The sequence below is a fragment of the Panthera leo genome, chromosome A2 (assembly GCF_018350215.1).
Source record: "Panthera leo isolate Ple1 chromosome A2, P.leo_Ple1_pat1.1, whole genome shotgun sequence".
NCBI lineage: Eukaryota > Metazoa > Chordata > Mammalia > Carnivora > Felidae > Panthera > Panthera leo.
This window is the reverse complement of record NC_056680.1, coordinates 76,507,310-76,529,418: the sequence shown is the minus strand read 5'-3', so window position 1 is coordinate 76,529,418 and position 22,109 is coordinate 76,507,310. Positions and strand designations below refer to the sequence as shown.

At 36.1% G+C, this 22,109-nt stretch overlaps 1 protein-coding gene and 1 long non-coding RNA gene across 2 annotated transcripts in view; one reads left to right on the top strand and one right to left on the bottom strand.

Annotated features, from left to right (window-relative positions):
* COG5 (component of oligomeric golgi complex 5) overlaps positions 1-22,109 on the bottom strand; it is a 310,152-nt gene that overhangs the window by 56,950 nt on the left and 231,093 nt on the right. Inside the window, exons 12-14 of the mRNA XM_042915183.1 lie at positions 15,906-16,110; positions 7,595-7,756; positions 5,329-5,428 (exon numbers count right to left, since the gene is read on the bottom strand). Coding sequence (XP_042771117.1) covers positions 5,329-5,428; positions 7,595-7,756; positions 15,906-16,110 — 467 coding nt within the window. The remainder of the gene's footprint in view (positions 1-5,328; positions 5,429-7,594; positions 7,757-15,905; positions 16,111-22,109) is intronic.
* Positions 8,880-11,177, top strand: LOC122206261. The gene is made up of 3 exons (XR_006196395.1): positions 8,880-9,124; positions 9,818-10,183; positions 11,117-11,177. It is a non-coding gene; the product is annotated as an uncharacterized LOC122206261 (long non-coding RNA).

Sequence of the window (22,109 nt, the reverse complement as noted above, 5' to 3'; positions counted from 1 at the left end):
GAAGGAGACACAGGATGAAGCAGGCTCCAGGCTCTGAGCAAGCTGTCAGCACACCGCCTGACACATGGCTCAAACCCACGAACTGTGAGATCATGACCTGAGCCGAAGTCAGACGCTTAACTGACTGAGTCACGCAGGTGTCCCCCTGAATTCTAAACCAGCATGACCATTTACTACGGACCTGGCACAGCCTGCAGAAAATCAAGCTCTCACAAGTCTGGGAAGCAAGTCAGAAAGTGATCTCAACGGAAAGAAGGAGTGATCCTAAAATAGTTAAATGCAAGAATGGAGGTAAGAAAGAGTAGAAGGCTGTCTATGAATCGAGAGGGTAGGTAACCTAAAGGGCTCAGTGTGTTTGTATTATAGCTAAAGTGCATTTGGGGCAAAAGAATCTACTGATACGTTTTGTCTATTTGTACATAATATAAAAATTCTCCCAAGTGATTACATATTTTTAAAACTTTTTATTATTTTAATGTTAAGAATATAGAATATTATCATATGATATTATATGGAGCAGTATCCAGGTAGATGACATTTAAATCTGCATTAAATAATCCTTTTAAAGCTAAAAAAGTTGAACTCATGTTTCTGTATCATCATTTAAATATCACACATGTAGGTTTTCTTCCACTATAGGAATGTCAAGTCTCCAAATTGCTTATGAAATCACACAAAGAATAAAGGGTGTATTTACAAAGCGTTTAAAAAAAAAACAAAACAAAAAACAAAAAAAACAAAAAAAACCCCAAAACCCTACTGCCATCTAAAACTACTGACCTCATACACAGCTACTGACCTGCATTAAAGTTGAAACCTCCCCTTAAATGTCATTCCTATTACTGTTTCCATTTAAATGGTCTGCAACCTAATTAAATGCCAATCTACTTTCTCACAGTTTACAACACTTGACATTTACCCCAAGATTCTAGATGTCATTCCCTGAAACCATCAGATAATGGTTACTGTTGGAAAATGTCCTTACAGCTTACCTTTTAAAAGGACTACTTTTTAGTATATCTGCCTCTAATTTTGACATCACAAGTTTACAAGCCTATAAAGGTTTATAAAGGCACAATAACTTCTTTATAGTAATATTTTAATTTAATTTTAATATATAGAGGACAAGGAAAACATTGACTCAAACTTGCGAGGTCTAATGACATTTTCTTCTAAAGGTCACATTTCAGAACCATATAAATTACCAATACATAACCATTAAATAATCAATTTGTTCAGTTCAATCCTAAAATGTGATATATACATCTATAGGTATGTATTTTGAACATAAATTCTACTCAGTAATTTTTTTTTCTGCTTAGTAAATTACTTACAACTTTACAACTACTGTCAGTCAAGACAAATGAATAAGAACTTTTAAAGACAGTCTAAAAAACCAGTGATCTCCTTTTTACAAAAGGGTACCCATGAAGCTGATATTCACATTACATACTAAATTAAATACATACTAGAGGAAGTAAACCCTTCTTAGTTATAACTCACATGTGAGAATTCAAGGTTAAATCCCTGTTTTTTCTAAACTAAATTACTAAACCATCTAAATATCTGCTATGCTCTGAATGTTTGTATCCTTCCCACTCACCCCATTCCTGACTTATATGTTGAAATCTAACACGCAAGGAAGGGGGGCCTTTGGGAGGTGATTATGTCACAAGAGGGATTAGTGCCCTTATAAAAAAGGCTTTAAAAAGCCCCATGCCCTCTTCCCTGTGAGGTTACAATGAAAAGACAGCCATCAGTGAGCTAGCAAAGCTGTCTCACCAGACACCAAATCGGCTAGTGCCTTGATCTTGGACTTTCCAGGCCTCAGAATTGTGAGAAACAAATGAATGTTGTTTATAATTGACATTATTTAAAAAAAATTTTTTTTTAAGTTTATTTTTGACAGCACGTGCGTGCACGCTAGCAGGGGAGGGGCACAGAGAAGGAGAGAGAGACACAGATTCTGAAGCAGGCTCCAGGCTCTGAGCTGTCAGCATAGAGCCCGATGCAGGGCTTGAACTCATGAGCTGTGAGATCATGACCTGAGCCAAAGTCAGACGCTTAACAGACTGAGCCACTCAGGGGCCTCTTTAATTGACATTATTTATCTTGGTTATAAGTCACCCAGTTTGTATCATTTTGTTAGGGATCAAAACACTATCCACTAAGAACACAAGTTAAATAAACTATAGTATATAAATAATATATATCATGCATATATTAGATTTAGATCTCTATGTCATATTGTAAAGTAATTAAGTGAATAAGTAAATAAGTAAATCACAAAAACAATTTCACATTTCTTAAATAAAAAAGAAAGATGTATTTGTGTTGAGATACAATGCAGTTTGAAAGCTTGGTCTAGAGTCAAATCTGAGTTTAAATGCTAGTTTCAACACTTGTTGGCCGGCATTCTACTTTTACCAGTCTGTATCAGGCATGCTATGAACTTTTCTCAGCCTTAATTTCCACATTTTGTAGTGGCAGGTATCGCTACTTCCATTACATAGGATTACTGTGAAGTAAATAAGATAATACATATAAATGGCTTGGCATAATCCAAGCCACTATAAATGTTTAGTAACTGTCGTTATTTTTATGGCCTTTCTCTAACCTCAAGAAATGAATTCTCTGGTACCATGTAAGAGTCATAAAAACGAATCTAAGAATTAGTCCCTACAGAGGTTTAGGTTTATATGACACATAACATTGTGATTAATAACAGAAAACCTTAGAAAAAATAACACATGTGTAATGATAAAACAATTCCAGATTATTATATGCACATATATGTACTATATATGTAGTATATACATACAATTTATTATTTTATACTCTACTGTGTCCTAGAATATTAAAATAAAGAGGTTGAAAACAAATAACATAGCTGTTAAGCATGTGAAAGAATTTATCTAACTACACAGAATGACTGAGATGACCACAAAGATGGTCCACATTAAGGATCAACTTGAGAAATCCTTTTATGAGCTTTCCTCCTGATAGGAATTCAAGCTGTAGTTAAGTATACTAAAACATTCTGATAGCCAACAAACTTACACAACTGACCTTTAGGGAAATAAATTTAGGATTCAGGAAAGCAGCTCATTCTACATTTTAAGTTGTATATTTTCAAGTCCCCCTTTTTGAAAGCGTGTTTGTCTCAAAAATTCTAGCTTTCCTTCATCTCACTACTTGAACATTCCATTAAGGATCTGATTTCTGTCACTTTTCAACCTTGTGGACTTAAATTTTTCATCTATAAAAAGAATCCTCCATTTACAGAAATATCATGCCATATTTCAAGCCAACATTTCCATTTACAGATAAAGTAGATATTCTAATTCAAATTCTGTTTCAAGTCTTTCTCCCACTGAAGACTTAATACTGGCTATTTTCCTCTAAATGTTTTCAGAGAAATAATTCTAAAAGAATAGGAATATGGCAAGATCAAAGAATAAAAAACATCAAACTTAAGATAAAGAAGTAACAGAAATAGTACTACTAGCCAAAAATAAGAGATATATACTAAAATGTTACCTAAGTCCTTAATTAATATTTTAAAAATAAAGCATATGATGCTTTTTGTACTCTTATTAATGTTTAGGTTTTCTTTCTGCACTAAAATCAAAGTTGAAAATGATTTTCTGGTTAGCCTTCAGCATTGTAGGTTTGGCAGGCCTGAGTAATCAGGGTCACAGACTATCTGACCAACAGTATCACAGTCAAATGTCTGTTGATGTATTTTAATTTTGTCAAAGCCTTTACCGTTATCACCTTAACTGAAGTCACATGTTACAATACCACTGCCCCCTGCTGCAGCAGAAATGAAAAGTATTTTCTATACATATGCTGGCTCTTCCTTATCATGCTGTCCTCAGGTGGGACCATCGAATGATTTTTTTTCCTGACATTTTCAGTAACTATAACAAACTCTATTGGATGTAATACTGAATTTCATTTATAGCAACAAATGTTTTTTAAAGCAATGAATATCATAATAAAGCTTCTATTTAAAAAGTTTGAGAGAAAAATTAGTCAACTAATTACCTATAAAGAGCTTCCATGGTCTCTGTAGGACCAGTTTTCAATAAAGTTTTAAAAAGACGCTCCTAAATTGCTTATCAAGGCTATAAGAACAACTGAATGGAAAATAGCACATTAATATGCAAACAAAATCTGGCCATCCGTTGGAACTGAAAGAAGCCTTATGATCGTTACCACCAACCATCATTTTATGCAAATTCTTTCAGTTCAATTTGCTACCAATGTATCCGAAATATCATTCCAGAACCAACTAGAACTACAAGCATATAGGTAAAATCAGATTACTTCATTTTATGATGTTTGATTTGGGAGCAATCAGAGGCTAAACTGAAAACATGGTTGGTCACCTCTGTAAAGACCATAGAGATTCTGGCACATTCCTTAAAATTAATCAATCAATACAGATGAAAATATATTAAAGCCTTAATATTTGGATTTCAGTTAGCATACATATATACTAGTTAAATATGTGTACTTAACTTTAAAACATTAATGCATAGAATTAGGATCATGATTCAGTAATTTAGCTATTATTTTAAATACAAATAAAATAATCTTTCAAACAAAATTATTTTAGGGTTAAACTTCCACGCTCTATGGTTAAAACTTTTCAAAAGTAAATCAACATTTTTTATTACAGTTTTAAGCAGTTCACTTCCTCTGATCATTTTTTTTAACAGTTCAAGTCAGTTTCACAATAGGTAACTGCAAGAATGGTATCTAGGTGAGCAGTCACACCAGAGGGGAATTTTGATCAATCTGAGATATATATATTATATATATATATATAAAATTAGACTATAAGGTAGTACAGGCATTTTTAAAAAATGTTTCAGAGAAAGACCGAGAGACAGTGTGAGTGGGGGAAGGGCAGAGAGAGAGAGAATCCCAAGCAGGCTCCATGCTGTCAGCACAGAGCCCAACGCAGGGCTTGATCCCACGGACTGTGAGATCATGACCTGGGCTGAAACCAAGACTCTGATGCTTAACTGACTGAGCCACCCAGGCACCCCAGTACAGGCATTTGTTTTGTTTCGTTTTGTTTTTAAAACCTTATAAAACTTTCTTGCACTGTAAAAGTATAACAATGGTAGGAGGATCACTTTTTACCAGATCCAACTTTTCTTTGGTTCAAATTCATCAGAAAGTTTCAAAATTTCACTAAAGTAAAAACACCAGTAAATTAATATTCAGTCAATTCAATATTTATACTTAGGCAAGTATAATTAGCAATTTTAAGCAAAATCATTAAAGTTTCCAGAAGGGATATATATCACTTACAAGCTGCTCCGATTTTACACCGTATAACTGGATGGTCTTTGCCACGTTTTTAGACACAGCTATTGTGAGGTCTGCGTCTACAGCAGCTACATTTAGTTCACTGGAGAAAACAAAAACAGACTTTAATTATTAGCAACATAGTTCATCAACAAAGTAAAGGACAACATATAAACTTAAACCCAATAAGCAATGTGGTGATTCTTTTTATAGACTTCACTGACTGCTTCCAAGAATTGGTTGCATTGTTTCATTTTTCTTTCTAAATTCAGCATTAAGAAAAAGTGCTTTGAGATGGTTTGGTTAATGACCAGTTTCTCATTAATAAAAGCACATCATGTGTGGGTTCAGGCTGTGATTAAGAGAGTAAATTGTGTACAGATTTTTAAAGTAGCACTCTTGTTAATACTGATAAGTGCAATTAGAGACACTGCATATCACAGACATCTGCAAGGAAATGACAGCTTTTGAATGGAAATGATGACCTTGGAAGGACAGAGGCTAAAAATATAAATTACACATGATACATAAAGATGTTCAGTTTCTGTAGAAATTATGCCAATTCATGCTATTTTGTAGAGTAGCTTTTTAAATACATTAAAAGCATAACAAAGATAGAATGTGAAATTTTATTTATTTATCTTTTATTTGAGAGAGAGAGAGAGAGCGAGAGCGAGCCCTAGGGAAAGGGGGAGGAGGGAGAGAGAAAGAGAATCCTAAACAGGCTCCATGCTCAGTGTGGAGCCCAATGCAGGGCTCAACCCCACAACCCTGGGATTTTGAGCCAAAATCAAGAGTCACACACTCAATTGACTTAGTCACCCAGGCACCCCCTAATTTGAAAATTTAAAATTTGGATTCTTGAAGTGTTTCCTTGTCATATTTATTTTCAACTTTAACAATGGATTGAGATGTTTGAGCTGAATGCCAAAAAAAAAAAAAAAAAAAAAAGTATTTACCAAGACCATGGAAAAATACTAGGAGTTCAAAACTGCACAAAACCCCATATATAGGTAGAAAGCAGGAAAAGATAATTATTGTGTCTGAAGTAGCAAACAAATCTTGGCACTTAACAGATTCTCTTTATGAAGAAAGTGAAAGACTTTGAAACAACACTAGTGTATATTGTGTGCCATAAAAATGTACTTTATAAATAGTGAGACATTATTAATGGTGACTTTTAAGTTCTACTGAATACTGGGCATAACCATGCTTCTTCGAGCTCCATGTTGTATTTGATTACAGCATTGTCAAACTGTCCAGAGGAATGGGAGAGATGCCCCTTTAATATTTTCATAAATAGGTCAAAAGATCAGGTTGAATCCAAGACTACTGTTGTCACTACCAAACCAAAAAGATTAACAGAGACCTAACAGAGACCCGAGGGTAAAAACAATCTAGAATTAGGACTTTGGAAAAGTCATGATAATTGTGAAAAGATTTAAGATCAAGATGCAGAGCAATTTAGACACTGCGTAGGTAAGGTACACTTGCAGCTGGATATATGCTTGTGGACATTATACCGGTGGCTTCTTAGTCTTACTCTCACATGCCTCAGAATCGCCACCTTCAAATGTGTAGTCTAACACCATCTAGACAGTTCTATACTTTGATCCTATATTGCCTGAACTACTATTTTATTTCTCAAAATGTTCATCTACAAATGTACAGACCTCCTGTTAGGACAACTTGTTAGCTATGATAGGAGCTGAGACAGTCTTAACTGCAGATGAATCTGGGTAACTGTAAATGTCTAAGGCACCAGTACAATTATATCGTCTGCAAGCATTCAGGTAGCACCTCTACCAGGATACCTCACCTTTTGAGCATTTTAAAAGCTGTCATGTTTACTTAGGAAGCTCAAAATAGCCACACACACAGGTAGGCTAATCAAGATTGTAATATCCTGTGCATGAAGTACTTTATGGACTTAAGATAAAAAACATTAAGCTCTATACTTTAGTTTATCAATTTGTAAAATTATTTTTATGCTATTTTACTGTGTAACACTGGATATTTACTATGGCATAAAAATTAGGTTTACTTTTCATCCTTGACAAGATACAGAATAATTATAAGCTATTTTTAGACTGTATTTAAAGGGTTTTATTAATTGGAATCTTAAGTACTTTCTGTATGTGCACTGATTCACTGCAAACCCCTTGATTTAATTGCAGGACTAATTACTTGAATAATTTGAAGTAAATTAAAACATCACTAACAAATGTGGCAGGCATTTTATAGCATGTCATTACATAAAAATCCGTACCTTGCTATAGTTTTAATTATACCTTCAAGTTCATCTGCAGAAGGAGGATTGCGACCACCAGGGGGAAAAACCAAGTTGATAGGATCAAAGAGTCGAGATAAAGATTTTGATAAATAAGCAGCTTCATAGGGTTGCAGTGAGTCTTTCAAAGCCTTTTCGGGGCTGTGGGAACAAAATGTATTAAAAATGAATTCAGATTATATAAAACTAAATGCTACTGTATTGGAGTGTGAATGCCTTTCTTAAAAATCTATCCTCTATATAAAATGTAACTCTCTATGAACAAAAAGGAAAAATTTTAAAAATTTAAATATTTACAAATACATTTCATGACTAAACATGTGTTAAGAACTAAACATCTTAACCTATACATAAGTCCTACATATAAATGTAATACAATTTATATTGGTATCTACTGTATTTGTACCGTCATTTGAAACTAAGAGAATAACAATGTAAAATCTTTTTAATTCTAATGGGGCTATGCCTTTGTGGAGGAAATCCAGATTCTAGAGAGTCTGAAAGCCTCACGAGAGAGCCAGGTGTGTAGAAACCTGCTCCACTCACTTGACCCTTTGTGCCACAGCTGCCATTTCCCAGGGAGCTCATTGAGAGGGAAGTTCACAGGGTCTAGGCTTTTATCAGCCTTCCCATGCCAAACTAACAGAACGAGGACAAAATAAAAAGTGTTTGTCAAAGTCCTACAGTCACATAAATACTCCCAATTGGGGTTCTAAGCTAATTGTTTTATAATATTTCTCACAAACCAGAACGTCCTTCTTTCCTCTTTCATCTTCCCATGTCTTAAATTATTTGCATTTTCATTTAGCAGTCCAACTATTGGGTCTTATATTTTTCCTTTGACAATTATTATCAAATGTCTATAACCATTATTTCCATTTGCTTTCTTATTCCTATAATTAACTCTGCATCTCCTTACATGGCCCTTGTTTATAACCCTTCTACCAGTCCTTCCATTGTCTTTATTTATTTATTTTTTTTAAATTTTTTTGAACGTTTTATTTATTTTTGAGACAGGGAGAGACAGAGCATGAACAGGGGAGGGTCAGAGAGAGGGAGACACAGAATCTGAAACAGGCTCCAGGCTCTGAGCTGTCAGCACAGAGCCCAACGCGGGGCTCGAACTCACGGACTGCGAGATCATGACCTGAGCTGAAGTCGGCCGCTTAACCGACTGAGCCACCCAGGCGCCCCATATTTATTTATTTTTTTAAACAAATCTCCCTTCATTCTAAGTGTTAACCTTGAAAACATCTGACCTGCTCCTTCATGTAATTTAGGAAAACTGGATTTCTCCCTTCCCACCCTTTCTGGCCAACTAACAAGCCCTAGAGGTCACAATGCTCTTGGCTCGTACATCATAATTCCATAGTTATCTCTTAACATTTCTCATTCAACAAGTATTTCCCTCAGCACATATTTGCTGAGAATACCATGTCCCAGGCCCTTGTTAAGTGCTGGGAAGATGTAGATTAAAAGCACTTTACAAGGCAGTGAAGAAATGTGCAGGTAGAGTGCTAACTATAGTGTTTTCTGTAATAGGTGAAGATAGAACACAATGGAACAGGGAGGAACTAGTGTCTTAATCTGCCAGAGGCAATCCTTTATTGAAGTCCACACCATCTACTTAAATGTGTTCTGTTTTTGCTCCTGTCATTTACTGACCTTAAGAAGCCTCTTTCCTCTTCTGCAGACATTTCAGTTCTGAATTGTAAGTACTAACACTCTTCCTGGTCTCCGAATTGCAGTGAAGATTCTTGGTGACTACAACGTCGAAACTGATAACTTTCCTGAAACCTATCTTGTATTAGAAGTCTACTTTTATTTTAGCTTTACTATGAAGCTTCCATATTTGAGTCATCCTTTTGAACTGCTCTACTTCTTGCTCTCCAACCTTGAAGACAACTTTTCACACCCTCAACTTTCCCCATCTCCTTCCCTCTATACTATTAAGTCTCTCCGATTTGCCAGATACTTCCTAGATGTGGGAAATATAGTAGTAAAGTCAATTAAAATTCCCTGTCCTCTTACCGCTCACTAAATGAGAAGCTTAACGTTGCTAATAAGATACTCAGAAAAATACAAATTTTTAAATGATTTAAATATGGAATATGAGTTATAAGTTTTAAGAGAAAAATAAAGTAAGCCAGAAACAATGTGTTTAGATGACTTTCTCATTTTTTTTCATCCTATATTGTACAGGATAAGGCAAAAGAAGGTTTGCTGAGCACATCTGAAGGAAAAGAGCGAGCAAAGCGATGTTGATTTCCATGCAAAGAAAACAGGAAGTACAAAGGCCCTGAGGAGGGGCCACACCTGGCTTTGTTGGCTAAAAACTTAGAGAAGCAAGCACCTCAGTGATAGGAGAATGGTACAAGATGAAGTCAAACAGAAAATAGATGGAAAATATCATGCCAGGCTTTTTATGTCAATAAAGGAGCGAGATTTTACTCAAAAGAACTTGCTCTTAGACCTTACTGCAATCAATGCTATGGAACCTTTTCTGACTCTCCTACTCCATCATGATATTCACCAGTCTACCCTCTATCCGCAGCCAACCATTTCAAGGTACTCTCATTAGCATCTTGATTTTTCTAATTCATCTTCCTTTCAAAGCTCTAAGAATATCTTATTTAGATGATTTCTGTACCTGCTGCTACGCTACCCACATTTTGCAGAGAAAAAGAAAATTGTATCTATTATACATTTATGCTAACCCCTTACTTTCAAGAGACCTAAAGCGCAAGGTATTAACTTGAAATTCCGCACTAGCAGCCCCTGCTCTCTATAGGTGACCATTTGCTGCTACTTTATTCTAAGACCAAACCACTGGCAATAGCCTTCATCACCTTGGACTTCCCTAGCTTTTTTCTTTCTTTGTAACTGTATCTATCCTCTGTGATTTTCCTATTATGTCAAAGAATAAAGTAGCTTTACTCCTTTTTCTATCTAAACTTCTTTGAAGAACTGCATCTACTTCCTCCTTTCCCATTCTTTAAAAAACTGCTTTTTTAAAAACTGAAAGATAATTCACATTTGGAAGTCATATTCAACCGTTTTTAAAAATTTTTTTTAAATGTTTATTTATTCTTGAGCAAGAAAGAGAGCACGAGCAGGGGAAGGGCAAAGAGAGACGGAGACACAGAATCTGAAGCAGGCTCCAGGCTCTGAGGTGTTGGCACAGAGCCCGACACAGGGTTTGAACTCACAAACCGTGAGGTCATGACCTCAGCCAAAGTCGGATGCCCAACTGACTGAGCCACATGGGTGTCCCCACATTCAACCATTTTTAAAGTGTACAATTCAAACCAATTTTAAAGTGTACAATTTTTCGGATAGCCACAGATAGGCACAACCATCACCATACTCAGTTTTAGAACATTTTCATCACCTCAAAAAGAAACTATACTCTTCAATTATAGCCCCTTTAACCCCTTACTCCAACCCCAATCCTAACCAACTACTAATACTAGTTTTTATCTCCATAATTTGCTATTCTAGACTTTCATATGAATGGGATCATACAGTGTATGATTTTTGTGACTGGCTTCTTTCACTCAGCAGAATGTCTTCGAGTTTCATCCATGTTGTAGCAGGTATTAGTACTTCGTTCCTTTTTCCTCCCTCCTCCCTCCCTCCTTTCTTTCTTTCTTTCTTTCTTTCTTTCTTCCCCTTCCTTTCCTTCCTTCCTTCCTTTCTTTCTTTCAGAGGTGGAGAGGCCGAGAGAGAAAGGGAGAGAGAGAGAATCCCAAGCAGTGCAGAACCCCACATGGGGCTTGATCTCATGAGTGTGAGATCATGACCTGAGCTGAAGTCAAGAGTCAGATGCTTACCCAACTGAGCCACCCAGTCACCCCCTGGCTAGTTCTTTTTAATGTCAATTCAAATCTATTGTTGAATCCCTCTAGTGATTTTTTAAATTTCAATTACTAAACTATTCAATTCCAGCCCTTCTTTTTGATTTTTTTTATAATTTTCATCTTTTTATGGATATTCTCTATTCTCTATGGCAACATTGCCATCATATAGTCCTTTACTTAATCATATTTTCCTTTAGTTCTGTCAACAATTTTCTATGGCTAATGTGAAGTCTTATTATATTAAATCTAATGTTTGGTCACTCTCACAGCCAGTCTCTGGGTCACGCTGTTATGTTCCTTTGTATGCCTCATAATTTTTGTTACAAACTGCACATTTCTGATAATATATTATTGCAACTCTGGGTACTAGATCGCTACACCTCTGAGGCTTGTTATTGTTATTTGCATGTTTAGTGACTGGCTGGATTATTTTTGTGAAGTTTCTTTCTCCCTTACAGTGCAAAACCTTTGATATTGCACCACAGAGGGGCAGAGCTTTGAGGATGCGCATAGTCACCCAGGGGTAACAGTGGTCTTAACAGAGTTCTGTTTCCTCTCTTTCCCTGACCACACTCAGTGGCCACAGATTGCTCTACTGTTTTTAACAATGCTGTGAACCATAAACTCCTTTCCAAACGAATCCCATCTAATCGTAGCTCCTTTGATAGAATAATTTCTGAGGTCATGTTTGATAATCTGACCTCCAAGAGCTCTTTCCAGTTTTCTTATTCCACAGATCTCTCTTATGAGCTAGCTGGCCTATAGTATAATCTGCATCTTCATTAGAGCCATGAATATCCTCCCCCTGCCCCTCACCACAACTTCCACTGTTTTTGAAAATGTCCTCAAGTTGCAAATAATGTCAGTTACTTTGGAAGGAGATTAGGAGCTAGCTTTTTAGCTGCTTGTTTCTTCCCCCAGGAGAATTTTTGTGCCAGAGTTCTGGAGCTAGAGATGGAGAAAATGGTGAGCTTCTAAGTGACACCTCACTGGAGGAACTTGGCAGGGGTTAGGGGTAAGTGGGCAGCAGCCTGAGGGCCTCTCAGTTTGCCTTTCCTGACATGGAACCACTATTTTAAAAGCCAGGGGAAGATTTATTGGGGCCCCAGTATTTTCAGGGAGTCCAACAAGATAGAGACTGCACTCCTTCAGTGAGGGTAGTTCACTATAAGGAAGCACCCACCTACTGATCTCATCTGCTTGAGACTTAGCCTCAGCTACAGAGAGCTGAGGGAAGAATGAGAAACACTGAGGTTCTGCTCCTCCCAGGAATAAAGCTCTCCTGTTGAAGCTGTGGGGAGAGGGAGCCCTTTGCTCTTGGCTGCTGCAGTCTGGAGACGAGTCTATGCCTTGCTGAGCAGGGAGGAGGGAGGATGAAGGGAGGAAACATTCTTGTTTCAAACATCACACGCTCTTACAAAATTCTCACTGAATGTTCACAGAATTTTGGGGGGGAGGGGGAGGCAGAGAGGGAGAAAGAGAGAATCATAAGCAGGCTCTGCACTGATAACAGAGCCCAACGTGGGGCTCAAACCTGCAAATGTGAGATCGCAACCTGAGCCAAAATCAAGAGTGGGACACTTAACCAACTAAGCCACCCAGGTACTCCCATAGATTTTCTTGAGTAGTTGATTTTTCTTTAGTACCCTTTCCAGAGAATTAAAAAAAAACAAAAAAAAAACAAAAAAAAATGTTTGCAGTTTTCACCAGTTTCACCGGGGGTAGGTCAGTGGAGTAGATGGTGCTGTCGCCCCAGAAGTCAATCTTCTCCCATTTTGTCTTTCATCCATTCTAACAATACTTTTGTACCCACCATTCCATACCTAGACCTCAAACAGCCTTACTTTGCCATATCAAGAGGTCAACTTCTCAATAGCGTGTGACACAGTGAACAAGTCCTCCTCCAACTTAAATGAACTCATTCCTTGGGGTTCCTGTCATCTCACCATTTTTCTCTTAGTGTCCCCTTTGTAGGTTGCCACTCTTCTGCTCAACTCTGGAGTGCCTATCTTGGGCCAGGGTTCTTTTTTCTCTTTATATACATCTTTTCCTATAGAATCTCCTCTAATCCCTTGATCTTAAAAATCTACAAAATGATGACTCCCAAATATGATTCACATTCAGCTACCTTTTTAACAACTCCTAACAACTTTATCACTTCAGACTTACTTATCCAAGTATCCTTGATTCTTCTTTTCTTCTCAGATCCAATCTACCAGCAAGTTCTATTGGCCTGCCCTCGAATATCTTGAATCAATCTGACCAATTCTCTCCATCTCTTCCTCTCATCCTAATCCAAGCCATTATCATTCCTTGTCCAGTCAAACAAAATAGCTCCCATTTTCTACTTTTCCTTCTCTGTGGTAACACCTCCCCTCCAAGCTGTCCACATAGAAGCCAGAGTGGTAATTTTAAAAGGTTTATCAATTCACATTATTCCTCTTTTAAAAGCAATGATTTCCACTGTATTTGAATCCATACCATAGCCTGTGGTCCTACATGGTCTTACACTTCCCTTCCTCTCTAACCCCATGTTGTACCCCTCTCCTTCTTGCTCACTGTGTTCTAGCTTTCTACTCCTCAATCTCTCCACCTTGATTCTCAAGGACTCTAAATTTGCTGTTCTCTCTGCCTGCAAATATCTTACTCCAAATCTTCCATGGCTGATTCCTTCACATTATGCAGATCTCAGGTCAAATGTCACCTACTCATAGAGCTCGTCCCTGATCACCCTATATATGGCACTCTATCGCATCATCTTATTCTATTTTCTTCACAGCAAATTACCACTACCCAAAATTGAGCATGAATAGTGAATGATAAAAATGCTAACCTGGCTATTTGTGTCCTTACTCTAATTTTTTAGGCCCCTGTCCCATTCATTACCTCTCTCCATTCTTGCATCTCCTATCTCTTTCCCTCTCCACTGGCTACTTCTATTTAGAAACACTGTCAACACTCCCTCTATCATTAAAAACAAAAGACAAGAACTTTCCTTTAGCTCAGTTAACATGGTCAAATTCATGTTTTCTTCTCTACCTTACTTCTCAAAAGAATATTTATAACCCAATGTATCTGTTTCCTTACTACCCTCATGATTTTTTGGCTTTTTAGTATATGGATACCTCCTCCCCTGCACCAACTACTTTATTGAATTTGACCTCCAAAGGGTGACAGTGCGACCCCATTAGTCAAAACACAGAATGTTTTTCCTCTCTGATTTTTTTCTCTCCTTTGAATTTACAGCCTTACTTCCATCCCTTTTTAATTTTAAAGAAAAGCACAAAATACAAAACAAAAATTCTACCTCCAGGAGATAAACCACTATCACCATTTGTTGTATATACTTTCAGGTCTTTTTTGGTACACGAATAAAGACTTAAAAATAAAACTAAGACAAAAATAGCATAATACTATATATTCTATTTTTTATACTTAAAAAAACTTATTTTATATCTTTGTAGATCAACAGATATGAGGTCAGTTTTCTTGTCTCCTCTTCCTTTAGTTCTTATCTAGTTTCCATGTTTAGCATAAATGAATTACTGAAGAAAAGAGTATAGTCTCATTCTATCTTTCCAGCCTAGAGTCCTGCCATTTGTCTTGCTAATGAAAACTTCTACATCCTATATTTCCTCAGTCAGAACTTCTTACTACAGTGGACACAATTTAAGTATTTAGAAAAATAAAAATTGAAAGAGAAACATTTAAATCTACCCAACTTTTTTTTTTACAAGGTGGGTGATAAGAATTTGCTGTTACCTGAGCAGCCTTGTCAAAATAAATGATTCTAGTGTTTGAAGAAAATGTACAAGCCAGTTTGCTGTTCAAATAGAAATCTGAAAATAATATAATTCAATTTAGGAGAAAATCTGGCTGGTTTAAACTTACTGAGATGGTATACTGTTTTCCAAAGTGGTGCCTAAATAGGATGCCTAAATATGGTGCCTAAATATACTGTACTTTATGAGTGGAGCTAAGAGATTTCAAGTGTAAATGTGACTATACTCAGTTTTTTCTTACCAGACTGAGAAGCTATCTCAGCATACGATTTATTTCCCTCCTGAACATACCAGTTCCTTTTAGATCATGTTGATGCCACTGGTGCATCAATAATGATACTATCTGATGCAATTAGAGGTATATTATCATTTAAAAGACAGTGACCACATCTGCTCGTCTCCTAGCTTCTACCTACCCTACTGGGTGCTATACTTTACATCAGATTCCAGTTAGGAACCAGGCTGCTCAATTAAGGATGAAGCCTGACTTCTCACTGAAGAGTTGCAAAGTCTTCTAAGGTATACATATAAATAATGATCATTACAAATATTTAGAAGATTAGCACATCCTCAATTTCTAGTTTATAATAAAAACAGTAGATAAAATCCTTATCATGACAACAAATAGGTTTGATCAAATAAACGTACTCATAATTTGGCTTCTTTGCTATGAATATGTCTTGTGCATCATCTCCAATGTGTTGTAGGTCAACGCAGACGTCTGCAGTTCCACCTGCATTAAACTTTCCTTGAATATTTTGGCTGTATTGTTGGAGACGCTTCCATAAGTCATTATAAAGACGTAACAATTTAGGGTATTCTCCTTCAAATGCCTGTTTCAAAAACATAGACGCTGCCAAGCAAAACAAGAACATGGATAAGATAAACAATAAAATGTAGCAAATAAATTTTCTTTTGTATATAGTAATGCTACAAACAGCCTATACCATAGGACAAACCAAAGATATATTCTAATGAGGCTTTTCAAAATAAGGCTAGTAAAATTTACTTAAGAAGTAATTTTAATTAATGCTAGTAAAAATTATTTAAAGAATAATTTCCCTCCTAAACTGTTTACTGCATTTGATATATGAAGCATATATTTTGAAATTTAATCTATAAGAAAACAGACCAATCAACAATTATAATTGAAAATTTCAATTTCTTCTCTCTGAAGAATTGAAAAAACCAAGTACCCAGAAAATCAATAAGCATACAGAAAACTCAAACATCCAAAGTTTACTTAGTTGACACTTATAGAATACCTCACCCAAAAGAGCAAAGCACACATTATGCTGTGCACATCAGTCATTTACCAAGTCAACAATATCTGATGCCATAAAAGAGTCTGAATAAATGTAAAAAGTTTCCAGTTATACAAAGTATGTTCTAGATTAGAAATTAGTAACCAAAAGATATCTTTAAAAATCCTAGATAAATACCCAGAAATAGAATTGCCAGATCATATGACAGTTCTATTTTTAGTTTTTTTGAGGAACCTAAGATTTTCCACAGTGGCTGCACCAATTTACATTCCCAACAGTGTTACAAAGGTTCCTTTTTCTCCACATCCTAATCACTTGTTATTTCTTGCCTTTTTGATTCTAGCCATTCTGACAGATGTGAGGTGATAGCTCACTGTGGAAATGCATCAGTGCATTTCCCTGATGATTAGTGATGCTGAGCATCTTTTCATGTACCTGTTGGTATGTCTTCTATGGAAAAATGTCTATCCAGGTCCTCTGCCCATGTTTAATCAGATTATTTGTTTTTGGTTTGGGTTTTTTTTGTTTGTTTGTTTTTTGGTGCTGAGTTGTATGAGTTCTTTTTAAATATTGGATAGTAACCCCTTACTAGATATATCATTTGTAAATATTCTCTCCTATTCAGACTTTTATAAAACTCAGAGAAACTCTCTTTGAGATTAAAATGCAAGCTTTGGATGGAAAATCTGACCAAAGCCTAAAACATTTAAGTTTTGGAGAATGAGACTTAAAAAAACAAAAACAACCACCTGAGGTTATCCCCTTGCGCAAACTATATATCCATATAATTAGGGTAGAATAATTGTCTGGCTATATCTGGCTATGGTCCCTAGGAGGTTTCTTAGTTGTTTGCTTTTGGTTTTGTTTTTTTTACATAATAACAGCAACACAAAGTTATAGAATCTATCAACGGGGTGTGCGTTCTATCCCCCAACCATCCCTTTTAGCAGGAATATAAAGCATACATATTCTCCTCCAACCTAACTAGCTAATCTTGAATCCACTTACAATATGAAGATGACTGCCCCCATTATCTCACAGAAAAAAATAAAGGTCACCAAAAAGAAAAAAAAAAAAAACTCCTTTCAACTTCTTATCCTCCATTTCCCTATAAACGTTTCCAGTTTTCAGCTTTCTTCACAGCAACCAAGTATCCATTCCACTGAGCACACACAACAGTCTGAGAATAATGGTAATAATACCATCAGTAACCATGATTAATAATTAATCATTAATAAACTATCAGTAACATGATTACTGAAAAGAGTTCATGGGTTTTGGGGGGACGTTCTTGCTGTCCTTTAAATATATCCCAATAAGGCTAAAAAACAAATTACTACAAAGCTGTCAAAAGAGTAAAGTAAAAAGTCAAATGAAAGAGTGCCTCTCCATGTCCTGGACAAACATTTGCATTAAGATTTTCCATTTTACTTTTGATTTTTAGTAATTTCTCCTTTCACTTTCATTCCATTTTAGAACTACATAAAATATTCATATGACTTCAAAGTTAAATCTACACAACCAAGTATATTCAAAGAAGTCTAGCTTTTATCCTTGGTCTCTCCAATGCATTCTTCACACATCCCCTCCCCTACTACTGGTAATCATTTTTCTGGATTTTATGACTTATCCTTCCATTTCTTAAAAAATAAGCAAAACGGTATATTTACACCACTCCCTTTCTTAGGTAAACAATAGCACACTGCACACGTATCTTTTCACTTTTTTTTAACTTAATATATCTTGGAGATATTCTTCAGTCTTTTTTTTTTTTTTTTGCCTCTTCCTCTTCCTTTTTCAAAAGCTACATGGCATTCCAATCTATGGATGCACCACACTTTGTTTAATCCCCTTGTGAGGAACATTTGGGCTATTCCAGTTTTGTTCTATTCCAAATAATGATTCAATGAACAGTCTTGTGAACATCTTTTCATAGTTTTGCTAGTGCATCTATGGAATAGGTCCTTAGAAGTAGAAATGCAGGGTAAAAAAGCAAAGGTTTATCTGTTGTTAGACACTCACGAACTCTCCTCCATAAGGTTTGTATTTGAAGTCACACTGTGTGAGGAGTGACTGTTGCCCCACAGTCTTGTCAACAGAATGTGGTTTTAAACTTTTTTGACTTTTTGCTAACTTGACAGATGAGAAATGGCATCTCTATGTACTTTCACTTTGCATTTCTCAATTCATGGGGGACACTGAGCATCTTTTCCAAATAAGAGGTATCTACGTTTTTTTTCTTGAGGGTTATTGGCCTCTGACTTCTCATTTTAGCAGCTTTTTATATTACTATATATCATACATATATTATTTTATATTATATTTTTTTGTAAGTTATAAAATGTTTCTCAAGTTTGTCATCTTTTTATTTTGTGTAAGGTTTTTTCCGTCATGTAAAAACTTTAATATAATCAAACTTTCAATCATTTCATAATTGCTTCTGAATGTTCAATCAGTTAGAAGCTTTCCCTATTCCTAGCTTACTCACTTATGTTTTCTTCCATCCCTTGAGTGATTTCACATTTTATATTTAATTCTTTGATCCACTTGGAATTTACCCAGATATGTGAGGTAAACTGGGGATTTTTTTTCTCTGAGCTCCTTTTATCTCACTCTACCCTTCAATTCTGAGCACTTGATTCATTTCGGTAACTAGTGGGTCACATTTATCCAACCAACAAATCCTTATGGAGGATTTAATTAAGTATCTTAGTCTCATGTTTTTTTCCTCCTCTTACCTCAATGAAAACTGCTTCCTATTTTATAACTGATGATACACTTGTTGCAAAGGACCAAATATATAAGGTATAAGGAAAAAAGTAAAAGTTAATTTGATATTCTATGATAATCATCCCAACATTTTTATGTCATCCTCTCAGGTCCCTGTTTCTCATACATACATATTGTTGTTTGTTTTCTAAAAGTACTTGATATTTGGATCTCATTTAACTTTTAAGCACTTACTGTTTTTTTTAATAAAAGGTACTTTTATTTTTAGTTTTTGTCTTCACATTTCCTCCTATCTCTCAATGCATTTAAATATTAATTTAACACTTTGGGCATCCATTTCAACAGAATGGCAATTATGTAATGAGCACTGTGCTCTGTGACAGGAATGTAATATGGAACAGAGGTACACAGATAAGCTTTTTCTAGAGCCTGGTGGAAGATACTGACAAACAAGGAGGTGAGCCATTATAATACAGCGGGATAAGTACTAAAGGGGACCTAAAAAGTGCTTTACAGGAGCAGACAGAGGGTGTCATACTCATATCTGAACAAGTGTATGGGGAGGGAGACATCAGGGAACACTTCATCTCTAAACTGAGATTGGAACGATGAATGTGAGTTATCCAGGTGAAGGGAAGGATATACACATGTGTTTCAGGTGTTTGTAAATACTGAGAAGAAAGAGGGTGATTCCTTCACAAATTAAAGCTCCAGTACAGAGATAAAATATTAGAAAGCAAAAAAAAATGAGTGAAGAGATAAGAAGGGACCAGAAAAGTCATGTTGGGAATGTACCCTGGGAGTAAAGGGGAAAGAAGAGTGGAGGCACACCAAGGTTCCATTAAAGAAGCCATATATATTTTAATAAACTCAAGCCTGGCCCAAGCAGAGAAGCTCTGCTGGAGAACAAACTACAAGAGTTTTTAGTGGTTCATGGGACTGGAGTAAAAATTTTGAAACTTAAGGACCCTCAACCCTAGTGTCCCACAGAAAATTTACTGAGTTATGGAGTTGCAAGGGGAGCTGAGGAACTAGGTCTAAAACTTCAGAGAGTAGAGGTAAAATATCCTTCATATTTGTGGAAACATACCGTAGGAAACCAAGACCAGCTGAGGGGAGAGAACACGCCACATAGGTAGTTCTTCCTTCCCAGGAAGACATTCACCAGATTCTGAAGTTTCATGAGGTGAAAGGTTAGAGATTTGTCTGGAAACATCCAAATGGCAGTGCTAGATCAGACTCAATATTTCAGGGCTGAGGAGACAAAGAGCCTCTAACCTCTCAATTAAAAGCCTGGGAGAAGCAAGCTCAAGAAAAAGGAAGAATTAGGGACAGACTGAGTATTATTAAAACTGCAATTACCCCAATCCAAGCCAATCCTAGAATGAATTGAAATGATTAGCCTACATATATGCAACTAGACTGCCAAAGGGGGAGAAAAGAAACTAATAAAAATAATTCAGAATATGTAAATAAAATCTTGTGAATCAGTACGAAAGAATTCTATAGAAATGAATAGAAGCTTTGCAAAAGAGCATATCTACATGGCATATAAATACCTGGAAAAAATGAGTATCATTTATCACTAAAGAAATAAAATTAAAACTGCAACATGATTTGACTAAATGTCCACCAGAATGGTTAAAGGGAAAAAAAAAACCAGACAATTCAAACGTCAAGGATATGGGGAAAAGCAGAAGCACGGAAGTGTTGCCAGTGAGAGGTTAATTTGGTACAACATTTGAAAACTCTTTGGCAGTAACTCTTAAAGCTGACCATGTGTAAATTCTATTATGTCCCGTATTCGTTTCCATAGCTGTTGTAACATATTAACACAAATTTGGGGGCTTAAAACAACATAAATGTATTATCCTGCAGACCTGGAGGTCAGAAGTACAAATTTGGTCTAAGCCAAAATCAAGTTCTCTAGCACCTGCTGACTGTTCCTTCTGACTATGTTCCTTCTGACTGTTCTAAAGTTGTTTTTCCCGGACTTTCCCACCTGCCTGTACTGCTTGGCCTGAGGTCCCCAGTTGTGTCACTTTGACTTCTGTTCCAATGATCACACCTCCTCCTCTGACTCTCCTGCGCCCCCCCCACCCCCCCGCCCTTACCCTTTTGAGCCTCTGTGAATATCGTGGGCCCACCTGGATGATCCAGGACAGTCTTTCCAACTCAAGATTCTTAAATCACATCTGCAAAATCTCTTTTGCCATGTAAGATAAAGCATGCAAATCTCTATGAGGCCTGTTAATTCTGTCTACTCCACCTAACTATTTTCCGTTCCCAGGTTTATTCCCAATAAAAAAAAGGACAGTATTGTAATAGTAGCATTACTCAAAATAGCTCAAAAATGGGAAACCACCCAAATGCCCACAAATAATATGGTAGATAAATATTTTATAATATATTCACAGAATGGAACATTTGAAGACATTGAGAACAACCTACGGGTGCATGCAACAAGATAGAGGACCTTAGCAACATGCTGAGCAAGAGACATCAGACAGCAAACACTAGAATACAAACCAGCTAATTTTATCTGTATAAAATAATAATTTTTTAAAAATCTATGTCATTAGAAATGAATACTGTTAGGAGAAGGGCAGGCAGAAACTAGGAGACGTTGAGGGGACCTTCTGGTTTAGGTAATACCCTGTTTCTTGATCTGGATGCTGTTCTTGGTTACATAGCTATATTAAGATATGAAAAATTCATTTAGGTGTACAATTATGATACTCACACTTTTTCTTTATGAGTGTTATATGATAAACGATTTTTTTAAAAAAATAACGGGAACCAATGAAAATTTTGTAATCTTCTTAAATTTATTTTTTTTCAGTTTGAGATGTAACTG